This window comes from Bison bison, unplaced genomic scaffold, assembly GCF_000754665.1.
Source record: "Bison bison bison isolate TAMUID 2011002044 unplaced genomic scaffold, Bison_UMD1.0 scf7180017864482, whole genome shotgun sequence".
NCBI lineage: Eukaryota > Metazoa > Chordata > Mammalia > Artiodactyla > Bovidae > Bison > Bison bison.
The window spans coordinates 1939823-1940753 of NW_011495042.1; the positions used below are offsets into that span (position 1 = coordinate 1939823).

A 931-nucleotide genomic window follows, 5' to 3' on the forward strand; every position below is an offset into this window, starting at 1 on the left:
AGTGGAACTGCTTCAGGTGTAGCTTGACTCAGGCTTAACAGGAGTCATCAGTACCTGCTCGTCTGTCTTAGATACAGAAAAAGGCTGCGGTGGGAACAAACCGCAGCCCCCTCGAACTTCCAGACACAGTGACTGTTAGGAAATGCCCGTCTCCACCCAGGTAGCAAGGACAGGACCCAAGTCTTATTCCTGCTGGGCCTTGCTAGGGGCTTGTGGAAATAAAGACCACCCAGATGAGAGCAAGCAGAGGCTATTTATCCAGAGTTTGTTACGACGAGGGAGTCCCATCACTTGCATTTGACAGAGACTCCAGGGCAGGCAGAGGACTGGGGAGTTGTGTTGGGTGTATGACTGGTTAGGCAGGGGGTCTCTGGCTTTTCCTCTTGGTCCTGAGTTGGAGGGAACACAGGTTCAGAAAGCTGCAGTCAGTGACCAAGTCCTGACCGCTCCTAGCTGATGACTGCAGGTGCTGCGGTTTGGGTTCCTGGGCTGGAGGCTACAGAGGTTGTGGGTCAGAGTTCATTTGTCATAGACAATCTGGCCATTGTCCCTTTGATTCGATCTCTCCCACCCAGCATAGAGCCGAGATGTTTTCAGCAGACACCCACGGGATTGGTGGGAGTGTGGGGCCCCTGCCCGCCTGTCCCTCTGCCCAAGCCCCACCTGTGCCCGGGGTGGGGGACAGCCTTTGGCTCCTGGTCTGCCTTCAGGACCTCCTGCCCTTTGGGGACCAGCGACCTCTTCCAAGAGCCTCCCCTCAGGGCCGCCTCCCGTCCTCCCACCCCGACCTTTGGCCTCCACCCGCACCCCTGAGTGTAATGTTTCTTTTGACCCCGCAGGACCCCCTGCCGTGGTCCGTGTGCCCGCTGAATGGCAACCGCACCGGCTACATCGAGGAGTGTGAGAAGGCCTCGTCCACGCAGTACTTCTG

At 57.7% G+C, this 931-nt stretch overlaps 1 protein-coding gene across 1 annotated transcript in view; it reads left to right on the forward strand.

Annotated features, from left to right (window-relative positions):
• Positions 1-931, forward strand: part of SLC6A20 (solute carrier family 6 (proline IMINO transporter), member 20) — a 56738-nt gene that overhangs the window by 17350 nt on the left and 38457 nt on the right. The window contains exon 7 of the mRNA XM_010862509.1: positions 840-929. Coding sequence (XP_010860811.1) covers positions 840-929 — 90 coding nt within the window. The remainder of the gene's footprint in view (positions 1-839; positions 930-931) is intronic.